At 37.4% G+C, this 27,439-nt stretch overlaps 3 protein-coding genes across 4 annotated transcripts in view; 2 read left to right on the forward strand and 1 right to left on the reverse strand.

The window, feature by feature from the left end:
- Nucleotides 1-10,556, forward strand: part of tmem108 (transmembrane protein 108) — a 62,241-nt gene extending 51,685 nt beyond the window's left edge. For both annotated transcript variants that reach the window (XM_060861773.1, XM_060861774.1), the window contains exons 4-6: nucleotides 5,692-6,819; nucleotides 7,065-7,219; nucleotides 8,695-10,556. In XM_060861773.1, coding sequence (XP_060717756.1) covers nucleotides 5,692-6,819; nucleotides 7,065-7,219; nucleotides 8,695-8,811 — 1,400 coding nt within the window. In that variant the 3' untranslated portion in view covers nucleotides 8,812-10,556. The remainder of the gene's footprint in view (nucleotides 1-5,691; nucleotides 6,820-7,064; nucleotides 7,220-8,694) is intronic.
- Nucleotides 10,557-19,036: 8,480 nt separating this feature from the next.
- cdv3 (carnitine deficiency-associated gene expressed in ventricle 3) lies at nucleotides 19,037-25,366 on the forward strand. Its single transcript, XM_060861126.1, has 5 exons — nucleotides 19,037-19,570; nucleotides 21,957-22,033; nucleotides 22,248-22,378; nucleotides 23,104-23,266; nucleotides 24,047-25,366. The coding sequence occupies exons 1-5, from the start codon at nucleotides 19,373-19,375 to the stop codon at nucleotides 24,171-24,173; spliced, it is 696 nt and encodes a 231-aa protein (XP_060717109.1). The 5' UTR covers nucleotides 19,037-19,372; the 3' UTR covers nucleotides 24,174-25,366.
- A 340-nt stretch (nucleotides 25,367-25,706) lies between these two features.
- Nucleotides 25,707-27,439, reverse strand: part of vps41 (VPS41 subunit of HOPS complex) — a 39,602-nt gene continuing 37,869 nt past the window's right edge. The window contains exons 28-29 of the mRNA XM_060861124.1: nucleotides 26,615-26,694; nucleotides 25,707-26,137 (exon numbers count right to left, since the gene is read on the reverse strand). Coding sequence (XP_060717107.1) covers nucleotides 26,057-26,137; nucleotides 26,615-26,694 — 161 coding nt within the window. The 3' untranslated portion in view covers nucleotides 25,707-26,056. The remainder of the gene's footprint in view (nucleotides 26,138-26,614; nucleotides 26,695-27,439) is intronic.

Genomic DNA, 27,439 nt, shown 5'->3' on the forward strand with positions numbered 1-27,439 from the left:
GCTGTTGTCCTGGGGTTGATTCGCACATTTCACACCAAAATACGTTCCTTTCTGGGACTCAGAATCTGTCTCCTTCCTGAGCGGTATGATGGTTGTACACTCCCATGTTTTTTATACTTGCGTATTATTGTCTGAATGGATGAACGTGGGACCTTCAGGCATCTGGAAATTGCAACTAAGGATGAGACACACTTGAGGTCAACAATTCTTTTTCTGATGTCTTGGTGGGTTTCTCTTGATTTTCCCATGATGTCAAAGAAAGAGGCTCTGTGTTTGAGGTGTGCCTTTATGTGCATCCACAGGTGTGCCACCAATTAACTCAAATGGAATCAATTAACCTATCAGAAGCTTCTTAAGCTCAGAATGGAATCATCTGGAGTTTTTTTTGTTTAAATGCACGATAAACTTAGTGTATGTATACTTCTGACTTTGATGAAAGTGATAATAAAAATACATAAAAATTCTCCCTCGCTCGATTCTGACAATTAACAAATGCAAAAAATATGTTAATATTTATTGATTTAAAACAGAAAAAGTTTACTCTGATTTAATGTATGACAGTAAAGAAATAAAAGTTTTTGTGCTTTTTTCTGGTGTATGTAAATATCTGGTTTCAACTGTAAGTTGGTTCAAACTGTAGAACCTCTGCCTTAGATAAATGACATCATTTTAAATGTTTATTGTAATTGTATCAGTGCTACTACTGGACTTGATAGCCGTCTTATTCTATTGTTTTTATATAGTATTATATTTTTTATATTATATAATATGTATATCGTTTCTACATTTAAATAGTATTCTTATTGCTAATATATTGTATTTCAATATGAATATAATTTATATATATTTATTTACATTTCTATCAATAGAAATGTAATACTATTAAACATGTTTCTGTTTAGGTCTGAAAACACTTTCAAGTTTAGTCTTCATGACATTTCCCCAGCTCTGTTTTGCTTCAAGGGACAAAAGAGATTATGTCCGGCAACAACATTGTGTGTTGTCGGCCACTTATTAGGTGATAAATGGATGTAGAGGTCTGTTTTCTGTTCATTACATCTCATCAACTGACTTTGTGCTGGGTTATAATAATACTCAGTTTATCTATGCTGAACAAAATTAGAAACGCAAGACTTTTGTTTTTTCCCCCATTTTCAATCAATCAATCAAAATTTTTTGTATAGCACTTTCAACACCATAACAATGGACCAAAGTGCTTTACATGGTAAAAACATTATAAAAAAAGTATAACCATAAAACACATCAAACTAACATCATAATAAAAGTGCAAAAATACCATACACAGTAACTCAGGAAAACATACTAATCATATAGCAAAAGCCTTGTAAAAAAGAAAAGTCTTCAATTGACCTTTAAAACTACCCAAAGAGGGAGCCGATTTCAAAGACAATGGTAGCTCGTTCCATAACACAGGAGCTGCCACGGAGAATGCACGATCTCCACTCCTCCTCAACCGTGTTCGCGGAATGGACAACAACATATGCTCATTTGCTCTCAAAGAGTGAGAAGATTTATATGGACTCAACATAGCTCTTATGTAGTCAGGAGCCTGTTGATGTAAGGCCTTATACATTTTCATATACTCATTTTTCATAAGTTAAACTCAAAGATCTAAGACTTTTTCTATGTACACAAGTGAATGTTCATTTCTCTATCATAAGCCGTCTCCAAAGGCTTTTCAGAGAATTTGGCAGTACATCCATCCGGATTCACAACCACACCAGCCCAGGACCTCCACATCCAGCATCTTCACCTCCAAGATCGTCTGAGACCAGCCACCCAGACAGCTGCTGCAACAATTGGTTTGCAAAACCAAAGAATTTCTGCACAAACTGTCAGAAACCGTCTCAGGGAAGCTCATCTGCATGCTTGTCATCCTCATCGGGGTCTCGACCTGACTGCAGTTCGTCATCATAACCGACTTGAGTGGGCAAATGCTCACATTCGATGGCGTCTGGCACTTTGGAGAGGTGCTCTCTTCACGGATGAATCCTGGTTTTCACTGTACAGGGCAGACGGCAGGCAGCGTGTATGGTGTCATGTGGGTGAGCGGTTTGCTGATGTCAAGGTTGTGGATCGAGTGGCCCATGGTGGTGGGGGGGTTATGGTATGGACAACAAACACAGTTGCATTTTATTGATGGCATTTTAAATGCACAAAGATACCGTGACAAGATCTTGTATCCCATTGTTGTGCCATTCATCCACGACCATCACCTCATGTTTCAGCATGACAATGCATGGCCCTATGTTGCAAGGATCTGTACACAATTCCTGAAAGCTGAAAACATGCCAGTTCTTGCATGGCCAGCATAATCACCGGACATGTCACCCATTGAGCATGTTTGGGATGTTCTGGATCGGCTTATATATACGACAGTGTGTTCCATTTCCTGACAATATCCAGCAACTTCACACAGTCATTGAAGAGGAGTGGACCAACATTCCACAGGCCATAATCAACAACCTGATCAACTCTATGCAAAGGAGATGTGTTGCACTGTGTGAGGCAAATGGTAGTCACGCCAGATACCAGAGGTGGGAGTAAGTCACACGTGCAAGTCACAAGTAAGTCTCAAGTCTTACCCTTCAAGTCTCAAGCAAGTCCGAGTCATTTTTTGTGAGAGTCAAGTCAACTCAAGTCAAGTCACTGCTTTATGTCAAGCAAGTCAAGTCGTAGCTTGAGTCAAGCAAGTCACTGGCAAGTCATACATATGTTTGATAATTTAACTAAATGTATATATTAAACAAAGTTAAATCTACATTATTTATGGACTATGAGTTTTATTTGCAACAAAAATGATTATATGCATTATTTATTTTTAAAAGGTGTCCACATACAGGTGAGTTGTAAATACAATAAAAATCTAAAAATGAATAAAAATCAAAACTACAAAGAATAAGATGTAAATGTAACTGAAATAAGGCCAACATAAAAGCATGAAAAGTTTCAATATGCCTCAAACATGGCAGAAGACCATGGAAAAGTATATATAAAAAAGTACAATGGTTTCTATGCAACCAAATGGCATTTTTTTTCCCTTTTAATGGGACATGAACACATCCTTAAATTAGATCCTTCCTTTTTAACAACAGAATAACAACAATCACGTCAACCAAAAAACGTAAATTATTGAATCACACAAACCTTGAAGTGAATTAACTATTGGAGAGAGAGAGAGAGAGAGAGAGAGATGATTGAAGTGAGTGTAATTTATTAATTAAAGGGATAGTTCACCTAAAAATGAAAATTCTGTTATCTTTTTCTCACCCTCATGTTACAAACCTGTATAAATTTCTTTGTTTTGATGAACACACATGTAGATATTTTGAGGACTGTTTGTAACCAAACCATTTATGAGCCCCATTCACTTCCATAGTGGGGAAAAAAGAATACTATGGAAGTGAATAGGGCTCATGAATGGTTTGGATAAAAGATTTTTTTTTATTTTTGGGTGAACTGTCCCTTTAAATTGAATGTGTGTGCGTGTGCATGCGAGACAAGAATATGGCTGTGCTTGCAATTTTTTTATATTTATATTTATGTTTTTTATATATATGTGCATCCCCATAAAAGATCCATACACTGAACACTGAAGACCAATTATAAGTGCTATTGCAAAAAAGCTGACATTTCCACATAAACAGTGACCAACCATTTACACTACATTGCGCTTGCAAAAAATTTAATTTGATAGAACTTTGTCACTCCATTGTGAGCGATGTGGTCGCATTCTGCTGTTCTTCTCTTCTCATCTTGCACAAAATCCCGGTACCCGAACTTAATTATTTTTGGTGTAGCGCCTTCCATGTTTCGTCACGACTGTTAAGGTTTATTAGTTAGTGCGCGCGCTCCCTCTGCGCGCCTAGTGCGTCACGTGGTTAGATTACGCTCTTGCGTGCGTTTAAAAACATTTAAAAACAAAATAGACAAGAAAGATAAAACAAAAAAACAAGTTATTTCGAGTCATTTAACTCAAGTCAAGTGTCAAGTCATGAATGTCAAGTCAAAGTCAAGTCGGGTCTTTTTTTTAATATGTGTCAAGCAAGTCTCAAGTCTCAAATTTGCGATTTAAGTCCGACTCGAGTCAAGTCATATGACTCGAGTCCCCCATCTCTGCCAGATACTGACTGGTTTTCTGATCCCCCCAGACCCCCAATACAGTAAAACTGCACATTTTAGAGTGACCTTTTATTGTGGCCACCCTAAGGCACACGTGTGCAATAATCATGCTGTCTAATCAGCATCTTGATATGCCACACCTCTGAGGTGGATGGATTAACTCAGCAAAGGAGAAGTGCTCACTAACACAGATTTAGACAAATTTGTGAACAATATTTGAGAGAACTGGGCCTTTTGTTTACATAGAAAAGTCTTAGATCTTTGAGTTCAGCTCATGAAAAATGGGGGCAAAAACAAAAGTGCTGCATTTATAATTTTGTTCAGTATATCATACTCTTTATATACTGTATGATGTATTGAAACTGTACCACTGTTAAGACTCAACAAACACTATTCATAAAAGATAAAATATTCTGTAGAATCCTTGCAACATCCTTATAATAATGACTTATAAGAATCCTTTGTTACTTCTGTAGACTCCCAAAGAAAACTCCCCACTACCAGCCAGTGTGTTTTCTGTTTCCTTAGTGTGGTCTAACTCCAGTAAATCTCTTTTTCTCATACAGTAGCTTTTTTATTACTGTTTGATGGCAAGGTGGCACCCGGTTATTTTATTGTGGTGACAAACCTGTTAGAGAAAAAAATATTAAAATTGTACAGCAAAATGTAATTTACTTATTATAGGCTTCAGTTATTTAGCAAATATTAGGGCTAAAAAAATCAATTTTGGAGGGGGAGAATCAATATTTCATTGTTTGTTTTTGTGTTCCAAACTCAACATAATATTTGTAAAGCAGTTGAACCATGGGGTTCAACTAATGGTGTTGTCAGAAGTTATAGACCAGCGTTTTCTTTGTGTACTTATTGTTAATTATTTGGTGGCAAGCAATAATGCTGCAAAAATATACACGGTATATTAACTGCATTTTCAGTCAAACAGCCATGCAGTACTTATTTTTTTGTAGATCAATGTTAAAGTTCATTTTACATATTACAAATAAAATATTTATAGATTTCATACTGAAACTAGATAAATAAACATATTTGAAAACCCATTTGTTTTCAGTCATATTGTCAAATATTTTATTTATTTATTTATTGATACTATTTGATAATTTATGCAAATATGTTTTATATATGAATAATAACAGTAAAGAATTACAATGGTTGGAAAAGTGCATTTACTCAAAAAAAAAAACAAAAAACACACACACTATGATCTTTATTAAAATGGAATTATTGTGGTTTCTGATTTGGATCAGTATAATTTTGCAATGTGATGATATGGACTGATCTTTAATATGATTAGTATTTTATAGCTTGTTCTTTTTATTGCATGAACTTTACTTAATCTTATTTTATTATCTTAGAAAGTATTCACCACAAAAGACCACATGCATGGGCACAGGTCAGAGGGTACTCAACAAATCACAAAAACATCGGCATAAGGATTAATTTGTAGGACCTGAAATTTGCAGCTTCATCTTTTTAATTAAGCATGTACTCAATGTTTCTCTGACTTTAACACTTTTTCCCCATTTCTCTCAGGCATTCTTCTGATCCTGTCAGTACCAGAGAAGCTGGTATCCTTTGCACAGGAGCTCTCTCCCAGCTGGACGCCACGGAGCCTTGTCTCTATGTTACATTCACCAAGCCCACCTGGCTGGTGGAAGGGGTCTAGTACTGGTGACCAGCCCATTTTCAGAGGTCGCAATGCACCAATATCTACCCTGGCATTCCTAATGCCTCACCTGGATCATACCACCACAGTTAAGACTAACTTTGGCCCAAGTCTAATGCCTAGTATTGAATTAAGAGAAAATCCCTACAGAACTGGGTTCCAGAAGGCTGTTAGACCTAATTCTAACAGAAACAGCCCCAGATCTTTTACACCCTCCATGGTGTGGAATTCCAGTGCTACTTCTCGGAACCTATCCACAATGACTTCATTTATCAGTAGGAGGCCAGGAAGCAGGATGAACCAAAATGGGTCGGTCAGTAGAAAGCAGAAGGTATCTATGGAGTCAGACTCTAAAGTGGCCCCTGCTGCTGAGCATTCCCAACTAAGATCCATTGATAACACCCAAGGGATGAGTGTTGAAGAGCCAACCACCCCCACTTACCCTTACTCGTCAATGATGTCATTGTTGTTATCCATTCCTGCTATGCCACTGGAGAAAAGCTTCAGGCAGCACGTTCATGCCATCAAACAGCGTAATGCTGCCACTCTTCCTGAAAACTATACTGAGTCAAAATCGCAGCCACCTGATCAGACCACACATTTTCCTCTGAAAGCAACTGAGTACTCGAAAACAAATAAAGTTACCCACCCTACAGAGTTTGCCAGCCTTCTTATGAACAGCAGCTCAGCAAAGACATTAGGTGGCACAAATACTCCTGCTTACATAACCAGTGATGCTTTCTTCTTCAAGAATAGTGTGACAGACACAAGCACTCGCTCCAATGATGGAAATTTAGGTACATTGTTGAATATTCCTCCACTGAGAAATGATTCAAGTGTGAGTAGAATGCCTACCACCCCACGAGGGACCATGGGCTCAGGGAACCAATCGGGCCCTGATCCTGATTCAGACAATAACCGTGCCACCATTTGCCTGACCAAAATGGACATTGTATGGGTGGTGCTTGCCATCAGTGTGCCTGTATCCTCCTGCTGTGAGTATCTGGCATTTTATTTGATTATTGAAGACTACTTGCTAAAGTAATAGGCTTTAATGACTACACTAGCTTAATATTTTGTGGTAGTGGAGTAAATGGTCCTAGTTTTGGTTTTGGTAAATAATATTTTTTCTGACTTTATATTTTTTACAGAGTCTAATAGCCCAAAATTACATTTCATTTAGCCAGAATGAAATCTTCATGAATACTCGGTTGATTGCTGGCTCTGTTCTCCTTCATAGCTGTTCTGCTGACAGTGTGCTGCATGAGAAAGAAGAAAAAGTCAACCAGCCATGAGAACAACCTGAGCTATTGGAACAACACCATCACCATGGATTACTTCAATCGGCATGCTGTGGAGCTCCCTCGTGAGATACTGCCACTGGAAACTGTTGATGTATGACTAATCATTTTTACAACTAGAACTACACATTCCTACTTCTCTAATCACATCACTAAAAAGGTGTGAAACGGAAAAGCTGTTAAAGTCAGATGTGTTAGTGTGTTGGAAATTTAATTAGATCAGACAATATCACACTATTTTTGTTTAAATTTATGATGATTTTTTTCATTACCCTTTTTAAGTTAAATAATTAATTTTAAGTTAATTTGATTATAGTGGATTGGTTGTGGTATTCATACAGATTTGTATGGATTTGATGGGATGTTTTAAATCGGGGTGTCCATTATAATCCACAAAGGGCTGGTAAGGGCACAGAACTGAATTATATATTTATTTATTTACAATTTGTAGTATATGTAGGGTTATTAAGTGCATTTACTTTTCCACTTCTGTATGTCAGAGATAAGGTTTGATTGCTGGACATTACACCTTTTTATTTTTTTGGAAACACAGTACAAGCGCACAGCACACAGGCTAAAGTTATGTATTCAAATCCAACATAGCGAGGTTGACTTCCCCTAGCAAAGCTGATTCAGTATGAACCACATTAAAGCCTGGATCAAACTCGTGCTGTTAAGTCCTTGGCACGAAAAGGGTCCAGTGCTATTCCCAGGATGACATTGTTAGATAGTGACGATTGCTAGTGTAGCATTTAAACAGAACACTTAATCTTTTCACAATAATCAGAGTAACAGGTTAACTTTAGAATTTTGTTGAGACACATTTATTCTAATCTGATTTTATAAATCATTTAGCACCTATTTGTGCTCCAAATCCTTGGCATTAACATGGAATTGGAATTCCCTTTTGCTTTTAGAACAGCATCCATTCTTCATGGAAGTTTTTCCTTTAGATTTGTGGCTGGGAATGTGACTGAGGCAGAAGCTGAGGTTCAGGCTGAAGCCAAGTGATCTTGGTTTTTATTAGACTCAGGTGTGGCTTCTACTTGGCTGGAATGAAAACCTGCCCCCACTCCAGCCATTTTCCAGAAAATTCTGGACACTACTGCTTTAAATGAACAGACTGTGAGGTTGCGTTTGGTGACTATAATATCTGACTGGTCTCTAGCACACCCTAGTGTTTAGATAGCAGTAACACCTTTTCCAGTGTAAATACACTTCACATTCATTTCTTGAGCACGGCTTCTAGCTTGTCTGTGATCAGCATTTTTTATTATTGCCTCTTTATTTGCAATTTACATTCATTGAATCTGTGCTGGCTTCTTAGCGTAGTTTACTTTTTCTTGTATCACTCTCTCCTAGTACTAGCTCTCATCATCTTTGTCCTCTATATTCTTATCCAGACAATTTCTTCAGTTATGCAAAGCTATATGTACATGTGCAGCATAGTGCCTTTCCTCATTTCTGTGATAAGTGCCAGTCAGACACAATCTGCCAAGTCAGTTAACACCCCTGAGTTTAAATGTAAGAGTGTGATTCATCACTGACAACTGAACTCATATATTTCAGGAGCGGGAGACATGCCTACCCCCTAATGGTGACTACAGTGACAGTGGTGTTGTGCTGGTTAACCCTTTTTGCCAAGAGACTCTCTTCATCAACAGAGACAAGGCCTCTGACATCTGAGCATGTCACCATTATCACAGCTTGTCTGTTTGTTTTTTCTTTCCCAAAGGTTTTTTTTATATATAATTTGGTGGATCTTCAAAGACAGAGCTTTATATATATATATATATATATATATATATATATATATATATATATATATATATATATATATATATATATATATATATGTATATATATAAGATATATAGACAAGTTTAAAAAGACAAATGAATGAATTAAGAGCACTCTTGCTGTAAGGGTAAGCCCCCTTGCATATTTTTTCCTGATGTACATTTTCTACAGATACTTAATTGTGATAAGGGTTTTTATGTATTTTTTGGATAAAAGCAGTGTGTGTGGTTTCTGTGGTGTTCATGTGGCTTGGAATAAAAAGCAATGCAATGTATGCTGTAAAGATGTGTGTGAACTTACCCAAAACACTTAAAAACTTAAAAGCCTGATGAACTTGAATTGCCTGTGTGTATAGTGATGCAAAAGCAGATAGCAGTGGGTATGTGCCTGGGTTCAGGGAGGTACATAAACCCTGTGTTATCACTGGAAGAAATGTAGTAGTGGGTTATGTCATGAGACAGAAGAATTTATGTAGTAGTGGGCTATGTCATGAGACAGAAGAAAAAGTTTTTGCCCTTATGAGTCACCAGCACAGGGACTATTTGAAAAGTCTGTAAGTCCCTTTGTAGACAGCACTGTGTTTCTGTGTCCAGTTACATCTGGATTCTCACGTTTAAACACCTGTGTGTGTGTGTGTGTGTGTGTGTGTGCGAGAGAGAGAGAGAGAGAGAGAGAGAGAGAGAGAGTGTAAGAGAGCGTGTGTGTGTGTGTGTGGTGTGTGTGTGTGTGTGTGTGAGAGAGAGAGAGAGAGTGTAAGAGAGCGTGTGTGTGGTGTGTGTGTGTTAGATTAGGGATCATATTCTTTACAGCATCTCTAAATTAAAAATGAAATATTTTTAAACACGATTATATTAGCTTGCTTTGCTAAGGTTAGCTGTGTTGGGCAGTTCTGTATCCTCACATGCTTAAACTCTTTGTTGTTCTTTTGTTTTATTTTTATAAATACAGTGGCACTTTTATTAGCCCAGAATAACATGGTATCAGTGTCTCATATGAGGTTGTTTTTAAAAAGGCTGAGAATGCTTCACAGTGTGTGGAAGGAAGAAGACCCTTTTGTCTGTTTGTGTGTCTTTCTGCCTTTAAAATTGTTTTATTGTGAGCACTGAGGTTTGTCCAATCTTGGACTGCATTGTTTTATGCTGAAAGATTCTGACCAAAAGTTGTCACTCTGTAGTTCTCCTCTGGTGTTTATTGCTGTATTGTACAGTTCTTTTTTTGGATGATTATGAGTATAAAACACTGGATGTATTAGAGTAAAAATATTAGACTAAGTGATCAAATCAGAGAAAATATTTTATACTGCAATATTTACTTTGAGCATATGTATGAACATATTGTTATTCAGTCAGTCTTTCAGTAAATCAGTACCACTTATTGAATCAGCTCAGTAACAGTTTTTGTTGTCATGTACTGATTTCAATGCCTTTTTTACTGTTCATTTTATTATTATTATTTTTAATCTTTTATCATCCTGTTATTTTTATTTTACATTTAGGAAGGATATGTAGGAGGGATATCAGGTTTATTGCTTTACAGTCTTATTAGCAGAGGGAATCACATTATCAACTTATTTTGTATTGTAGCACATACACTGTACTTTTTACTGCTGAGCAATAAAAGAAAAAATGGTTTCTGGTGTTTTGTGTGTCATTTATGTCCCAACAGTCAGTGTCATTTGTTTTGCATTTGAAATGTATATTTTTAACCAGACTAAAAAGATTAGTTTTAGCCTCAGACACATGATTACATGTTGCAGAGTGTTTATTAGCTTTCTTGTCATATGCTTTATAATCTTAAAGCATGACATCTGATTGGCAGCAGTTTTGGAACTGATTCACCTGGAATTGAAATAGACTTAACCTGGAAAGCATGCCATTTGGTTCACACAGTATAACTCACAATTTAAAATTTACACAATTACAAAATGTTTTTATTGTGACACAAAAGTAAATACACAATTAGACAAATAAAGAGACATTTGTTGAACAGCAATGTTAAAGTCTTGCCACGGATTGAAGTTAGGATTTTGACTGGACCATTTTAATATACAGTGTTAATTGAAAGTTTGAGAAACCTTTAGAAGTTCCTATATTTCTACATAAATATGACCCAAAACATCATTGGAAATCCTAGAAGTAAACAAACTGAATGTAATTAAACAAATGAGGCGAAAATATTATACTTTTTTATTTAATAATTGGGTAAAATGATCCAGCATTACATATCTTTGACTTGCAAAACTATGTAACCCTTTAATTTCAGTATCTGTTGTAAAGTAAAGTTTCCGGTAACTTTTGATCAGTCCTGCACAATGGCTTGGAAGAGTTTTATTCCATTCCACAGAACAGCTTGGACACTGGGATTTTGGTGGGTGTCTTCACATGAACTGCTTAATTCAGGTCCTTTCCACAATTTTCTTTTGGATTAATGTCAGGACCTTAACTTGTATATTCCAAGACAGACTTGGGTGCTTGTGATGGTTGTCTTGGTGTATGACCCATTTCATATTCAGTTCATGGACAGATGTCTTGCCATTTTCCTTTAAAATTCACTGGTATAACTGGTGTGAAATTTCCCATTGTGGGACGAATAAAGGTATATCTTATCCTATCTTATCTTATCTTATCTTATCTTATCTTATCTTATCTTTTATCTTATCTTATCTTATCTTATAATTCTGAATAGATGGTTCCGTTTATGATGGCAAGCTGTCCTGGCCCATCTCCAGTGAATACTGGCCAAATGCATGATAACTACCATCACCATGTTTCACAGGCAGTATACTGTAAGGTTCTTATGCTGGAATTCAGCATTTTCCTTTCTCCAAGAATAACACCTCTCATTTTAAACAAAGTTCTATTTTGGTCTCCACAGATTTTCTTTTCCAATGGTCCTCTAGCTTGTCCACATGATCCTTAGCAAACTTAATGGGCAGCAATGTTCTTTTCGGAGAGTAGTGGCTTTTTCTTTGTAACTCTGCCTTGCACAACAAGGTTGTTCAGTGTTCACATGATGGCAAACTCATGAACATTAACATAAGCCAAAGAGGCCTTGAGTTGCTTATAAGTTACCCTGGGTTCCTTTCTGACCCAACAAAGTATTACATGTCTTGCTTTTGGAATTATCTGGTTGAGCACGTCTGTGGAGGTTACCAATGGTCTTATATTTCCTCCATTTGTACGGAATCTGCCTCATTTTCCTAAGCCCTCAGAAATATCCCTTGTTTTTGCCATTTTGCCTTGTTCTTTAAATAAAATAAGGTCAGATGGACTCTAATTTTACCTTGAAATTAAATACTAATCTTAAAGTTTTACATACTTTTGCTGCTCACAGATATATAATATTGGAACATTTTCCTGAATAAAAAAATTACCAAGTATTTTCAGTTAAATTCAATTCAATTTATTTGTATAGAGCTTTTAACAATTCCCACTGTCTCAAAGCAGCTTTACAGAAGTACTGAAACAGAAGACAGCAAAAAAAGAGAAAGAAATATATAATAAGAAGTAAAAATAAGGATGAAAATAAATAAATGAATATATACAATTAAAGTTTCAAATTAATTTGAAAAATATGAACTTAAAATTTAAAATACTATATCTAAAGCAAGCCGGAGGCAACGGCGGCAAGGTAAAACTCCCTGAGATGATAAGAGGAAGAAACCTTGAGAGGAACCAGGCACAGAATGGAACCCATCCTCATTTGGGTGACACTCTACAGTAAATAATGTAAATGTAAACAATGTCCTTTCTACAGCAGTTTATAATAGTGCAACTGAGAGCTCTTGAGGAACTAATGGGTCATCGTAAACTCTCAGTTCAATGCAGTCCTGATTGCTGAAGACCAGACCATACAGCTGACTGACACAACATTGGTTCAAAGACGGAATGACAGTCTCCGGGCAGCTCCATACACAACAATCCCATGAGACACTGGCTGACCATGCAGATCAATCCCTGGCAGGGTGACCACCGGGCGACGAGACTCCAACCAGGGGGTAGAGCGTCAGAATTAATGAAATAGCTCCGTAAGAAGAGACGATCAGGCTAGGAACTCGGAACACCGGGAGCTCGGGAGTGGCATATATAGCTCAACAGAGAGAGGGAAAAATTGTTAGGTATGATTGTAATCAGGTAATGGACAATATAAATTACATGCAAAGTGCAAACAGGGACCCCAGCAAAACTAGCTATGACAGCAAAAAAGAAGGCTACCCTTGTGAGCTTCAAATGAGACACCGGATCAATAATCACACCAAAGGTCTTTTATTGCTGCACATGATGTAATTGAAGGACCATAAAGAGTAACTCTGTAATCAGAAACTTACTTCTGGCTGCCTGTGGACCTAGTAAATGCACTTCTCTCTTGTCAAAGTTAAGCAGGAGGAAGTTAGTAAGCATCCACTGTCTAATGTCTTTCTCACCTGAAACATAGCTGTGTGCCATCAGCATAACAGTGGAAGCCAATACCATGTTTACGAATAATTGCAGCAAGGGGTAGCATATATAGGAATAAAAGCAATGGGCCTAAAACAGAAAATTGCAGAACACCAAATTGTCCCTTTAACACCATCAACATGTTCTAGCCTATCAAGTAGAATAGCATAGCCAATGGCATCAAAAGCTGCACTAAGATCAAGTAATACTAGCAAAGAGACACAACCCTGATCAGAGACCAGTAACAGGTCATTTCCAACTTTAACCAGCGCTGTCTCTGTGCTATGATGCTGTCTCTGTGCTATGATAAGGCCTAAATCTTACACATCCTATGCATTTCATGAATATTATTCCTATGTAGGTATGAGCATAACTGCTGAGCTACAAACATTTATAGGATCTTGAATATAAAGGGGAAGTTTGATATTGGCCTATAGTTGGACAGCTGGCTTGGGTCGAGGTCAGATTTTTTAATCAAAGGTTTGATAACTGCTAGATTAAAATATTTATAGAAGAATTTATTATATTTAGAATAAATCAGTTTCAGGAAGGGGGTTAAAATGGGCTAAAAACTGATCAAAAACAGAAATATTATCTACGACATTATCTATCAATTTTTTGTTATTAAATTAATGGTCTGAATTTTATGCCTGATGTTATAAATTTTTCCTTTGAAATAATTCATGAAGTCATTACTGCTACAAATAGATGGTGTGCGCTTTTTGACAGCGTTTTTATTCCTAGTTAATTTTCTACAGTATTAAATAAAAATTTAGGGTTATTTTTGTTATCTTCAATAAGTCTGGAGAAATACACCGATCTAGCAGCACTAAGAGATTTTTTTGTAGCTATGAAGGTTTTCCTTCGATGCTAATTGAAATACTCATAATTTAGTTTGACGCCATTTACGTTCTAATTTCCTAACTGATTGCTTTAAAGTTCATGTGTTGTCATTGTACCAGGGTGCAAGTTTTTTCTCTCTAATTACTTTTATTTTAAATGGAGCTACAATATCTAGGGTGTAGTGAAACACTGACTCTAAATAGTCAGTCACCTGATCAAGTTCTGTGGGGTCAGATGGCAATCCAATCATGGATGATAATTCTGGGATACTGTTGGTAAATCTGTGGTGGATGTAAATGTACGTTTAACACAATGCCGTGGCAAATTGCAAATATCGTGTCCGAAGCGCAATTTAAATGAAATGAGATAGCGGTTAGAGACAGATTCTGATTGAGACACTGTGACTATTTTTTCTATATTTAATCTGAGGGTTAGAACGAGATCAAGAGTATGATCTCCATTATGAGTGGGTCCTATTATATTCTGATTCTCCCCTACTGAATCTAAGATGGAAACAACTGCTGTTCTCAGAGGATCTTCTAACTTATCAAAATGAGTATTAAATTGTCTCCAACAATTACTGCTTTGTCTAAACAAACAACTAGGTTTGAAATTAAATCTGCAAATTCACAGAGAATATCATAATATGGTCCAGGAGGACTGTAAATAACAATAAGAGGAACTGACTCAGAAGACTTATTTATTTGAGGCTACATATATGTTAGTATGAAGTACTTCGAATGAGTTAAACATGTGTCTTGCTTGACATCAAGCTGATCATCATGAATAACTGCGACACCTCCTTCCCTGCCTGTTAGGCATGGCTGATATATAGAACTATATCTTGGTGGACAAGCTTCGTTTAATGCGACAAACCTGTTTGGTTTGACCCATGTTTCTGTTAAACACAGAACACTAAACGTCTGATCAGTAAATATTTCATTAGCCATAAGAGCTTTAGATGCAAGAGATCTTATATTTAACAGTCCTAGCTTCAGATCAAAGGTGCTGGCTGTGCATTCACTGTGATTTAAAACAAAGAGTGTTTATAGTTGTTTGTTTAGTTCGGGAAACTAAACAAAATGCCGCTAGCAGACGGTTGGATTAGCCTGCTTGTCTGCTCTCTGGCACTGGCTCTGGATTGTAACTGATTAACTAGGCTTAACTAGGCTTAAACTATGTGCTACGCTGCAAGAAATAAGAGCAGCACCTTCCCGAGTGGGATGGACCAAAAATTTCCTAGTCCATGGTGATAAAAAGGACAACAACAATGTAATGCTACCATCACCATGCTTTAATAGAGGTATGGTGAGTTCTACCAAATATAGCACTTTGTGACATGACAAAAAGTTCAAATTGATGTAAATTTGAAAAATTTCAAATTTGAAAAATTTATCAACAATTTTATTTAGGAATTGGTATATTGAAAATTGTTATACAAATATTACTATAGATTACAACTTAAGGTTTACTATTTAGTTTATCTGGCTATACTAACACTCTCAAATTGTGTAAGAAGATCTTTATTCTAGAGATAAATTGAAGTTGTCCTTAAATACAGCTTTGTTGTTTTGGACAAATTCAACAAGTAAACTTCACTGATATGATAATTAGCAACAGCTGAGATGAAATGACCAGTGCAAGGACAGGTGTTGGAATGACCATGTCAATGTCCACACCTCAACCCCACATTGAGATGCTGTGGCAGGATCTTAAGAGAGCTCCACATAAATGAAAGTTCTCAAACATCAATGAAGTCAAGGTATGTTGTAAGAAGAATAGGCCAAAATTGTCAGAAAACATTTAATGTTACTGCTGATAAAGGTACGTGTTCCTTATTTTTTCCCACCGTACTTTCTGAATGTTGGTTTATATTTCGGTAAATAAAATTGACTGCATATTAAAATTGGTTGTGTTTTTTTCTTGTGTACTTTCTCTAGCCAACATCTGTAACTAACTCATTCCAGCATAACAATGCCCCTGTGTACAAAACAAGGTGTATGGAGACATGGTTTTCCAAAATTGGTGTTCAAGAACTTGAGTGTCTTGCACAGAGCCCTGTCCTCAAACCCAATGACCACCTTTGGGATGCAATAGAGTGCTGAATCTGTGAATGGCCTTCTTATCCAACATCAGTGACTGACCTCACTAATGCTCTTGTGGATGAATGAGCACAAATCCACACAATCTTGCTCCAAAATCTAGTGGAAAGACTCCCATAAAGAGTGGAGCATATTATATAACAAATGTGGACTAAATCTATAATGGAATGTTTCTCAAGCATTAATGAGCATTAACAAAATACAGTTGCAATATAGTGTATTCTGCATATGGAAGGGAAGTGCTCACTACTCCAGCACACTGTGTAGCCTGTGTAGCACCAGGTTCTTAGGCCTGATGCCTAATCTTAGTAAAGATTCTGGCATATGGTCACTCCAAAACCCTCCAGTCATCAGTGCATGCAGAGCAAGCTTATTGCTAAGGCATTCAGTTATCCCTGCCTTCTGCTAAGGTGATCTGCTTTGCATTTCTATCAAACTATACCACTGCATTTACAATAATGGTACTGTGTTCTCTATTTCAATTAAATTTAAACTGAACTACAGAATTTAATACTTCCTAAGTTCCCTTTTAAGTACAAACAGTGAAGTCTAATGTGAACCTGATCTAAAGTTTCTCTGCATGTTCTCCCCATGTCTAAGTGTGCTATCTTTGTGTTCTCTAGGTTCCTCCCACTTTTAAAAAAACATGAACAGGATAAAAATGTTGTAATAATAATAATAATAATAATAATAATAATAATAATAATAATAATAAATCGAAGTCTCTCTTCCCTCCATCATGGACATTTACACCACACGCTGCAGCCGCAAAGCCAACAGCATTGTGTATGACCCCACACATCCCTCACACACACTCTTCACCCTCCTGCCGTCTGGAAAAAGGTAACGAAGCATTCGGGCCTCATGACAAGACTGTGTAGCAGTTTCTTTCCACAAGCCATCAGACTCCTCAATAGCTGAACTGTTCTGTACCAAGCACAATACACACACATGCACAATAAACTGTATGGACTTATGTTTTGCACACTGTGTTTGCTCTTTGCTCATGATGTCTTTCACATTTCAGTTGATTGCTGAAATGTGCAACAGAGCTTTGTTTACCAAAACTGCCAGACACAGGAACAGCTTCTTTCCCCAGACAATCACCCTGATTAACAACTCACCATAATTATATTCCCTGCTTCATATCTATAAGTACTGCTTTATCAGAACTTCCAGTCATCACATCATCCGTATATGTTACACACACTACTGCTGCTGTATATTGTACAAACGCATCATATTGCACAATACTGTTATTTACACTACCATGCACTCTCTCACTTTATGTACATAACTGATCAGTCATATATTCTCTATTTATATTTAATACTCGTACTGTCTGTGTTGTATCTCATCTCATGTATTGTCTCGTATAGTCTGTTTTGTCTTGTATATTATAGTGTTATTTCTATCTGTTTTGTCTTGTCTTGTATAGTATAGTGTTATTTATGTCTGTATTGTCTTGTCTTGTATATTATAGTGTTATTTATGTCTATATTGTCTCGTATAGTCTCAGCGCTCTCAAGCGTGTGACAGTCACTCATGTCGGTGTTTTTTCACGCTCTCCCGCCACACATTGTATTTGTCACGCAGAAAAACTTACTATTTATCATATAATATGCCGCAGCGCCCAAAATGTATCTGTCCGCACCGCTGTCTCTATGGAACTGGGCAGGAATCAAGCGCGTCTCCCCTGGAGTTCTTAGTCGAGCCTGACACTTATCAGCCAATCAAAAAAGAAGGCTACGCAATAGGCAATCAGAAAATAGCACTATTGTATCTGGGTAAGATTTAACGCAACAACCAATGAAAAAAAAGCATATCCTTTAATTGTTCAGCATCATCCTCGTCACCCACAGAGAAAACCACTGGAGCTGCGAGCATCACTTTGAGCACAGAGTAAGTCATGATCTCCTGTTTTAATCTTACAACAAACTCACAACTTGTTTGACACAAACAATGACATTTTGACTGCTGTTAGAGAAAGTTTCCCAGATAATCAGCATCAGTTTTTCATGAGTGTCTGTAACTTAACCAACAGATTTATAGCCTGTTCACTGACAACACCTACTCAGAACATGTAGTCTAGGCCAGTGGTTCTCAAACTGGGGGCCCTGAGATGGTGCCAGGGGGCCCCGGCTTTATGACATTTTATAAAATAATGAATTTATCATAAATTAAATCTCAGAAAAATAAGGCTGCTAACCACCAGCACTACACTGTATAATTTAATATGTTTTGTTTAATTCAAATATTGGAATGTTTTATGTCATACATTTTCTTTTTTTGGGGGTGGGGGTAAAGGAGACATATTTAAAATGTCACTCTTGCCTGTCTTCAAAACCTGAGAGTCCTGTAGTCTGTTTTGTCTTGTCTTGTATAGTATAGTTTTATTTATGTCTGTACTTTTGAGAGTCACAAACAGCTGGAACCAAATTCCTTGTGTGCGTCAACATCAACACACTCGGCCAATAAACCTGATTCTAATTCTAATTCTGATTCAGTCCTTAACTCTATCATTTTAAATGTAAACTTCTTGTTGTTGTGTCATTTTAAGTTTCGAAAGAATTCTATAACCCTATAGCTGTCTGTTTCCTAAAAGTTAGCGTATTTATTTATTTAATTGATTTATTTGTACTTGTCAACACTCTTATCGTCGGAAGCCAGGCAAGTTTTAAAATCCGGGGTAATCAGGTTTGGGATGAAACTCCATCCGGTTGGTTCGTTTGTTGAATGGCTCCGTCCAAAACCGCATACTAACGTGCTTAATAGTGTGTACCACAGCGTTGGACTGGAGCTGTAATTGGCACACTATATAGTAGGGTAGTGTGCGGTTTGGAACGTGGTTTGAGTAGCGTGTCAAACAGCACCGACAAGTCACACTTACAGCTGGTTAGTGTAGCGGCACCAGAAAGCCGGGGCGTGTTTCGTGTTTGAGCTTTTGACACACGTACACGGTGGGAAGCTATTTAAAGATTGTATTCCCCGATGTATAAATCATTATCTGACAGCTCGACTTGCTCTTTGAGAATTTAGGTTGAAGATTCAGAATTCTTAGAGAAAATGGCGGAGGTTGCGACACCCGGCGTGGAAAAGAGCCTCGACGACTTCTTTGCTAAGCGGGATAAAAAGAAGAAGAAAGAAAAGGGTAAAGGGAAAGACGCGGGTCCGGTGAGCGCGCCGGCGGCCGCGGTGAAGAAGACCAGGAAAGAAAAGGAGAAGTCGATGAAAAACGACAACCAAGACCCGACCACTGAGAAGGTAAATCATCTGTGCGGCCAAACTCGCGAGTGGAGCTGAAGTAACGCTAATGCTAGCTTTAGCCAGTGAACTGATGGTTAGCTTCGATGCTATGCTTAGCTACGCAATGCTACCAGAGTCAGACTAGCATGCTAACATGATGAGCTAATTCAAGAACTGAGTCTATCCACATGGCGGCCGGCTAACTGAAGCTCCAGGCATGTCCGAGACAGTTAGGGTTAACATATTAACTCCGGGTTGTAATTTATTAGTTATTTATGCACATTAATTGCGCGTTAGCTCCTGTCTTCAGGTGCTGCAGAGTCATCGTGTCATTTCTAGAGCTTTCGGTAGCTAAGTTAGCATCGTTATTTACTGAAGACGTGTGGAATAACGAGCTGCTTCAAACCCCACTTACTGAAACGAGTTAAATGTCTGTTTTTGCGTTGACGTGCTACATTTTTACCTCATTTATGGGCGCTAACGTTAAATCTGTTCGCCAAGTTAGCGTGCTAGTTTATTCGTAGTTCTTATATAACGGAACTAACGCTGTTGTACCGAATTTACAGAAAAAGCGTCACAAAAGTATGAAAAAAACATACAATTTTAGAAGTACTTGGTATTTTAAGGTGTAATATTTAAATATTTCCAGGCGAGTTTAACTCTTATCAAGGTTGTGCTGTAAGTTAGCATTGCTAGGTAGCTAACTAGTTACACTGACCGTTGAACTGTTTTATTTGTGTAAAAAGTTAACGTCAATCTATCTGCCCGTGTACTGTATTGACACATACAGGACAAAAAGGGGTCAACACTTGAAATAGAACCTTAAAGGCAATAGTATTGTGATGGTGTAATGCAGCCATATGGTTATCTGTCGGATTGGAAGAATCTCTCTAGGTTATTTCCAGAAGTCTGGTTGCTAGGTCTCCTGAAAATATCCAGCTCTGTATCACTCATACAGCACAATAAAGATCTGACACTGGCCTGTAAAGTTTAGGGAACAGAAAAGGGAGCTTATTTGTTTTTTTTTAGTCTGTGTGTAAAACGTGAAACAGTTAGTGTGCTGTGAGCTGCTTGATTAACAGTGTTCTGGGTCTTTTAAAGCCATTTCTGGCATATTTGGGGTCACAGTATGATTTTAAAGTATTGGCCAACGCTGTTGAGCTTACAAAGAACACCCAAGGAAAGCTAGATAAATGTACTGCTCGAGCTTGGTGACCCAGTGATAAGCCACGCTGAAGGCTGATTGGCAAATGGTAGGCAGATTTCTGTCAACTTGAGCCAGTTACAGTTAGAGCATGTAACACACAAAATATCAACATGAACAGATGTGTGTTTACAGAAGAACATTTACAGTGTTTAGTGTTTTAGCACCACTTATCGAGCAACTATGCATGTGTATCACATTTGGTGCGAAAAGGCAGAAGCATTGTACAAATGCATTTTGCTTCATATTAGTCATTTTCATAGCTCTGTTTTGAAATTTCATTTTGTGTGTGTCTGTGCGTGCAGTCTTTCTGAGGCAAATTTTAAAGATGTGTTGCCCATTGTTTGAAGATTTAATACTCAAACAAAAATCCTCCCCAAATGCCAATTGATTCATGTATAGCTATGTAAAGTCACCTACATAAAATACCGCCATTATTTTCAGTTGCTGTAGTCTGTATTATTTCTGTATTAATTATTAAAGACTGCATTACTAGTGTTAATGGGCGCCTCATGGGACTGGACATTGGAAACAGCTCTGTAACACTCATTTACATAGAAGATTAATATTCACTTTGTGCTTTGTATCGTAATGGGGTAATGGAAAATTTGGATTACATCTTAGGACAAATTTAATGTAATCTGTATTTAATTCACATGATTGGAAATGTTCACTTACTGAAGCCAGTTTCCTTCATGGAACATGGCAGATTGTTTTTTTTTATTTTATACAGCCTATGGTAATTAGAACAAATTTGAATGTCCTACGGATTACCCAGGAGATGGCCAGCTTCATATTCAGCAGTCAGTCTCAGCCTTTTTCCAATTTACTGAGTCAGCATTATTTAAATTTTCCTCTGCTGAATCTGCATCTTTACAGCTAAAGAAAACATGTCTTAATAAAAGGATCTTAATAGTAAACATTAGTGGTAACTTAATCACTATTAATTACTATTAATTACTATTTACTCTTATTAGTGTCGGCGTTATCAATAATCTGCTGTTAATTTGAACACTATAGCAGTTCATTCGTGCTAATTCATGTAAGCAGAGTCAAGTCCTTGAATGATGATTGTTCATTTTCATATAAGTATATATAGAGTAAATTGGTGTGATGTGTTTGGTTTAATTCATTGTTGGTTAGTGCTGATACAGTAAGTTGATGGTCTGATGTTTTATTCATTTGCTTTTCTGTCTGCAGGAGGATGAGGAATGGAAAGAGTTTGAGCAGAAGGAGGTGGACTACAGTGGCCTGAGGCTTCAGGCTCTGCAGATAACGTAAGGACCAAACTCTGCTGGCAATGTGAAAGATGACTCATCCATGGTTTATTTATTTTATTTAGCAGCCACCCATTATCCTGCATGCTTTTAGTGCTTAACGCTGCTATACATTTTAATTTGACAGTATGGTTATCATTCTTTGCATGGCGTTGTAGACGTCATTTCATGCATTTTTAGGTATTAATGGTGTAAATTTCCATATTTCTCATAGTGATGAAAAAGAGGAGGAAGAGTATGAGAAGGAGGAGGTGGATGAGTACGGTGAGAACATAATGGTCAGTGGAGATAAAGTATCTGGGCCTTGGAACAAATCTGGACCTCCTCCACCAGCTGCCCCTGTGGGTAAGTAAACAAACACTTGGTTTAAAGGTTTGGCAGTTGTCTGGCTACTTGCCACAGGAAGTAGGAGAGAGCTGGCACAATTGAAACACCATTTCCTCTCTGAATCCATACATATACTTGGATATACATATAATGAAATGCAGTTACATCACTTAAAACATTTATTGAAATTGTATATTAAAAACTAAAACACTAGAAATAGATGAGACCTTAAATTAATCTTAATAAGGATGTCTAATCTAGCTGGATATAGTGGCAATATCATGTATTTGACAAGTTTGCAGGACCTGTCCATTTTGTATTGTAAATAATCTAAACAGCGATTTTGAGAACTGGAGCGTTACATGGCTATGGGAAGTTTTTAAACTAGTAAAAACAAAGAAGGTCCTTTTTCACAGTCTTCCTCTCGTGTTCATAGTTCATGATAGTCTGGTTATTATGGTCTCTAAACAGTAAAGAATTTGGACAAAATTAGCTTTTTCCTTTGGCTCATATTTATGGACATAGGTTATTAAAAGTGCAAATTGTACTCATTGAACTGCAGCTAAATTGCAGTATCCAGAATGTCCCAGGGCTTTTATTGATTGTATTTAACAAAAGATCTTTCCAGAACACTGTAGTGAAAAAAAATAAGAAAATAAATTCAGTGATTTCCCTAAAACACACCTAAACTCTGAAACCTGTTAATCAGCAATGTTGTTAATTTAACTGTTTGCATTTTGCAGAGGAAAAAGAGATTCCTGAGTCGAAGCCTGCTGGTGTGTATCGTCCCCCTGGGGCTCGGTTAGGTTCGTCAAAAAAGGTGCCAACACAGGGGCCTCCAGAGATCTACAATGACGCGCAGTTCCCTTCACTTCTTGCAACTGCCAAACACGTGGAGACTCGCAAGTATGATGATCATCTTTAATCTGGACTGTCCTAACAAGTTACCTGTTTTGGTTAATGCTTAGCCTTCAGCTTGTTTTTGGATTGGGGAACCATGTCCTGTAGGAGAATCTTTTTTTTTTTTTTTTTAAAAATAAATCAATGACTCTACTTTAGGAAACTGCATAAATGTGCTGGAGTTCTTAATAATCAGCCAATTGTAGCACAATACAAACAAACAGAAGAAGCAAAAGACCACATCAGGTTCCACTTCTGTCAGCCAAAACAGGAATCTGAGGCTATCATGGGCACAAACTCACCCAAATATGACAGGTAGTGAAAATACAACATCCTCAAATACTAACATGTGTATGTTTAAATATGTTGGAAACTGAATAGAAACTAATTAGAAGGAAACGGTGACACATTCATGAAGTACTACAGCAACCAAATACTGCACTCCAGGCCACTAGGGGCATTTTAGAGAACGATGTTCTCACATTTAGTTGCTGGGACTACTTAGCTAAACACAGTTGTAATATTCTGTCATTTAATTGGCCAGCCCTTTAAATATCACAATCATGCACATACACGTCGAATGCTTCAAGTAATGTTCATATCAAATATCAGAATTAAGAAAAGTGTGATCTCTGACTGTGAGCATTTCAGAAATTCCTGATCTGGGATTTTTACATACAACAGTCTCTAGAAACATCATGTGTGCACTCATTTGTGAACAGGAACAAACAAACTGGTGGTGCTTTAAAACCGTGCACAATTGAGTTTTATTTTCTTTCCCATTAGGGACCGAGAGATTGAGAAGACATTTGAGGTGGTCAAACACAAGAGTCGTGCCAGAGAAGGCGAAGGTCAAGGAGCCGTACAGCATTTACAGTTAGACAACCAGTTTGCAGTTCTAGAGGATAAATAAACATTGTCCTCACCCCTCAGCCCACCACCAACGGTGCAGTCCGAACCACAGGGTGAGATGACCCACCTCTGTGCTGATGCAGTCCTGATCATGATGGAGATGCACCACACACACACACACACACACACACCTATACTACATTTCCTCTCTTTTACTCTCTTAATTCTCTCACACACACCTGCACCCCACAAAAACATTAGGACCGTGCCCTCAAGTATTTCACTCACACTTGGCTGGCCAAGGTTATCTCATATTGAACACATCCAAAAGGCTGCAGCAAAGGGAGCTGAGTGACTTTAAAATTCTTAAGACAGTGGAAACAAGCAAACTTCTGTGATGGTGGATTTATACAGAGCAGTGGATGGTTGGAGAGCTGCGCAATGGGACATCAGCTGAACTCTTGAGAAAGCCCTCTCTGATGATGGACTCTTATGTGATCAATTGAACTTCTGTTGAAATTACACACACACACTTTTTTTTTTTTTTTTTTGCTTTGCTAAATCAACAGAACTCTTGCAGTGAAGATGTTTTCTGTTCATGATGTGAGTACAGCGGGATTGTTCTGGTCAGGCCAGAGGAGAGGGTAAAGACTACCTCAGATACAGATCTGTGCTTAACCTGGTGACAGCCAGTCCTTGGGCCTGGTCACAATCCCAGCTGAAGAGGAGCACTTAACACTTCATCCTAAACTTGAAAGTTTCTTTTCTCTCGCCCATGTTCTTTCTTTTGGGGCTCTAAAGCTTGTGATATTTGAATTGATTCTATTCAAAGTGGCCTTACTGTAAAGAGTAAAAGCATAGAGTGATTTGAAATATATAAATATATACGAGTGTGAGAAATGTCTATCATCCTCTGGAGAGACAGTTGCTGAGTATGAGGAAAACTGATGTTTGCCTCAGTTGTACCACTTTGAGGAATAAAAACCACCTCCCTGCTTCCTTGTACTGGACTGTAGTGCTAAGTTGTAGTTGAAATCATTTTTCTTTCCTGGACTCTGCTTGAGCACTCAGATTGTTTATTGCAAAAAAATATGAATTTGGTGCAAAACTTATCATGTCTAGAAAAACCCCACCCTTTTGATTAACTGTTTCCATTTAATGTTTTCCCCTTTTCCTCTCTTTCTACCCTTTTCAGTATGCTTTTTAATGGGATTTCATGATTGGTGAACCAGAATTAAAGTGTAACCCTCTGAAGTGTCTTTACTGAATCTTTACGGTTTTGGAGCTGTTGAATAGTCCAAGTGTTTTTATAATTAGTATAGAAAAGCTGTCAGGAACTAAAGCTGGTTAATCCTTATGGTTGGTTATTAAGATCACAAACCAGAGCAGATCAGAAGCTTCAGGTTCACACTCATTCTAACCCCATGGCCACAATGTGCACATTTATGAAGATTGTCATTTCCAACCTTTTAGCTAGTCTGTGTGTCTTGTGCAGGTACACGGGCATTAAAATCCAGGCTTCTTTTTCTCAGACAGAAAAAGCAGCTAATTAATAAAAGACCTGAAGCGTAAAGAAACACGTTCAGACACGAAAAGCTATTGAGACATTTAGTGTGTATAATTTACATTAAAGACAATGTACAATACTGATTGCCTTTATCTCTATAAATGTAAAACTATAACAACATTTGTCAGTCCTTCTATCCACACACATGCTCAAACACCTACTGCTGTTCCTGTTCTTCTGCTTTATCCACATAAATTACAGGCAAATTACTTACAGGGCAAATTTATGTAAGTAATCCATGTCAGAACAATTTATAAGCATTGCGCAAAAGAAAAAAGGCATGAACATGTAAAAAAGATTCTTAAATATTTGATAGCAGAGCCTCAGACTTGTGTAATGTTCACGATAACAAAGTTCATGTTTAGTAAGTAAGGAGACTATTTCTTCATCTCTAGAATGCCGCTGCCTGGACCTCTTCGCTTGGCACTGCAGATGTTGCAGTACTGTCCACCTGGAATCTAGAAAACGAAAGACAACATGGGTTTGTCTGTGGTTACGCGCCTCATTTACTAGACTGTTAATGATTCTCAACTAATTTAAACCTAAAACTCGGCAGCGTTTACAGTGCCGCTGACTGTTTTATTTAAGGTGATGCTTTGCATTATGAACAGAAAAGCCACAGATAAAAGACAATGGCAGTCATAGTTCTTCAGGTTCTTTAGATATTCAATATATACAAAAAAAATTTATAAAATGCAAAGAAATACATTTAAAGCAAAACTAGGAATATTACCTCTGAGGCTGAACATTTAATAATTACTCTCTAAAGTCAGAGGAATCTCAGTAAAGATACTAAAACTGACAGAAATGATAGAACCTAAAAACGACGCAAAGTTACAAAACTGAAAATGAATTGAAAATCTTGAAGCTAGGTGCAGAGACAGAGTCAGGAGACAGAATATTCACAGTCTCATATGTTAGGAGTAAAAGCTTACTGTTCCTGGTGAAGGGAGACACTCTTTATGGAACATGTGCCTGCAGTGGAAGACCACGACACTGAAGGCTTGAGCCGTGTCTAAAACACACACAAGATCATTTTTGAAGGAATTAGACATGTTCCTGTCTTCTGCGTACTGCAGCATGACTGTTACTAAAACATACAGAAGATATATACAGGGTTGTTTTGTGAAACATGTAAAAAAAAAAAAAAAAAAAAAAATACAGATAGACAGCTGAAAATATTTATTTAAATTACAGCAATGGGCCATTTTTATGTTGTAAAAGCAGCAATTAATACTATAATGAATTTTGCATTATAAAGATATAACCAAATCATGCCATGAATCTGAATATGAATATGGAATCAAGCTTAGGGAGACAGAAGAAAGAGGGGGAAAAAACACTGAAGAAATTTTACTCAAAGGGAAAGCCATCTTCTGGGTGACACTGGAGTGTGGGATTATTATTAAAGGTCTACACTATAAAGTCAGAGGACTTTCAGTATGAGTATATTGGATATAGAAGTCCTGGGACACTGCCTTATGAGTGAAAGCTGAGCGCTCATGTACATGGAGGATGGTGGACAGCACTTTAATCTTTTCCACTTTATTGTGAGGCAGCATGAAAAGAAGTTAAAAAAGAAAGAAAGATGCTCTTGCATGTCTTTCAGTGTGTCTCGTAGGAAGCATGTGTTAGATTTCACTATACTTGTTTGGTGGCTGCTGTATGATAGGAGAGATCTGCCTGGTGGGTGGCGATTCTCAGACGATTCTCAATATTGGGGAGAAAATGAGGGGGAAAAACATTCAGGAATGATGATC

This window comes from Tachysurus vachellii, chromosome 25 (assembly GCF_030014155.1).
Source record: "Tachysurus vachellii isolate PV-2020 chromosome 25, HZAU_Pvac_v1, whole genome shotgun sequence".
Classification (NCBI taxonomy): domain Eukaryota; kingdom Metazoa; phylum Chordata; class Actinopteri; order Siluriformes; family Bagridae; genus Tachysurus; species Tachysurus vachellii.

Coding starts and splice junctions, on each gene's coding strand:
- cdv3 (XM_060861126.1), top strand. CDS start 19,373: ATGGCGGAGGTTGCGACACCCGGCGTGGAAAAGAGCCTCGACGACTTC. Junction 19,571..21,956: donor AAGACCCGACCACTGAGAAG/GTAAATCATCTG, acceptor TTCTGTCTGCAG/GAGGATGAGGAATGGAAAGA. Junction 22,379..23,103: donor TCCACCAGCTGCCCCTGTGG/GTAAGTAAACAA, acceptor TGCATTTTGCAG/AGGAAAAAGAGATTCCTGAG.